Raw genomic sequence first — 1,575 nt, 5'->3', positions numbered from 1 at the left:
ATGGAGGCTACAAGACCTGCTGAGTTTCTCCCAGCAATTTCTGTTTTTGTTTCAAGCATATCATGAATTCCCTGCTGGATTGCAAAATGCTGCCAGTGAATCAGGACATTCCCTGGTACAATGACAGAAATCTCTGGGACACTAACTATCGCACATGACTCCCTGAGTATGAATTGCTTGTCTATTAATTCATTTAGGGTAGGCAATGGTCTAGAGGTATTATCGCCAGACTATTAATCCAGAAACCCAGCTAATGTTCTGGGGACCCGGGTTCGAAACCCACCACAGCAGATGGTGGAATTTGAATTCAATTTAGGAGGCACGGTGGCTCAGTGGTTAGCACTGCTGCCTCACCGCACCAGTGACCTGCGTTCGATTCCACCCTCAGGCGACTGTCTGTGTAGAGTTTGCACGTTCTTTCCTTATCTGCGTGGGTTTCCACCAGGTGCTCTGGTTTCCTCCCACAGTCCAAAGATGTGCAGGCTAGGTGGATTGGCCATGCAATATTGCCCATAGTGTTCAGGGATGTGTAGATTTGCTGGGTAATAGAGGGATGGGTCTGGGTGGAATGCTTTGAGGCTCGGTATGGACTTGTTTGGCTGAAGGGCCTGTTTCCACACTGTAGGGATTCTATGATAATAAATCTACAGATGTCAGTGAGAGGTTTGTAGGTTTGACTGAGCTACCTGTGTATTTGTCAGTGTGGATGGTTCATCTGCTTTCATTTTTATTAGGCTTTTTATAGTGGTTTTACACAATTGAGTGGATTGCTATTTCATTTCCGGGAGGAAGGTAACATTGTAGGACTGGAGTCAAGGCCAGTAAAACTGGCAGATTTTCTAAGCAAAGAGATAAGGTGTAGAGCTGGATGAACACAGCAGGCCAAGCAGCATCATAGGAGCTTGTTTTTTGACAGTAATCTAATTAGTTTCCAATATCATTATTATAGATACTATTTTACAAATCTGGATGCTTTTACTTAAAATTTAAAAGCCCCAGCTCCTGTGCTGGGACTTGAGTTAATATCTTCTCAAGTGGATTAGTCTTGAGCACTAGATTACTAGTCCAGTAACATAACCTATATGCTACCTCTCTCATAATGATGCCTATAGAAGTTGTGATTAGTGTTAATAAGCAACTGTGATATCTAAGGAAACAGCAAATTGTTACAAATACAAATCTATTTTCTAAAGGAGTGTAATTACCAGAACCAGCTGAAAGCACTTGAAGACGATCTTTTAAAGTCCCAGAGTGAGGCCTCCGAGCTGCAAAAAGAGAAAATACTTCTTCAGGAAGCACTTTCACAACTCAAAAAGGAGCTTGAGTCAAGCAATCAGAAAGTTGTCCAGCACAGAAGTGAAGAGGAGCAACATCAGAAGTTGGTAGCTCAATGACCAAACAATTTGGACTGAATTTTAAATGTTCTTTTGTTTGTCCGGTGGATATAGTGGGTATAGTTTGATCAAAAACAAAAACAAAGTTGCTGGAAAAGCTCAGCGGGTCTGGCAGCATCTCTCAAGGACAAAACAGAGCTAACATTTCGGGTCCGGTGACCCTTCCTCAGAACTGATGGTG

General features: G+C 42.6%; 1 protein-coding gene across 1 annotated transcript in view; it reads left to right on the top strand.

Annotated features, from left to right (window-relative positions):
• Positions 1-1,575, top strand: part of LOC125484373 (protein FAM184B-like) — a 35,353-nt gene that overhangs the window by 2,986 nt on the left and 30,792 nt on the right. The window contains exon 2 of the mRNA XM_048602815.1: positions 1,194-1,378. Within this exon, the coding sequence (XP_048458772.1) occupies positions 1,194-1,378 (185 nt within the window). The remainder of the gene's footprint in view (positions 1-1,193; positions 1,379-1,575) is intronic.

Source organism: Rhincodon typus, chromosome 1 (assembly GCF_021869965.1).
Source record: "Rhincodon typus isolate 14 chromosome 1, sRhiTyp1.1, whole genome shotgun sequence".
Classification (NCBI taxonomy): Eukaryota; Metazoa; Chordata; class Chondrichthyes; order Orectolobiformes; family Rhincodontidae; genus Rhincodon; species Rhincodon typus.
The sequence above is the reverse complement of the archived record's forward strand: the minus strand, read 5'-3'. Positions and strand labels throughout refer to the sequence as shown.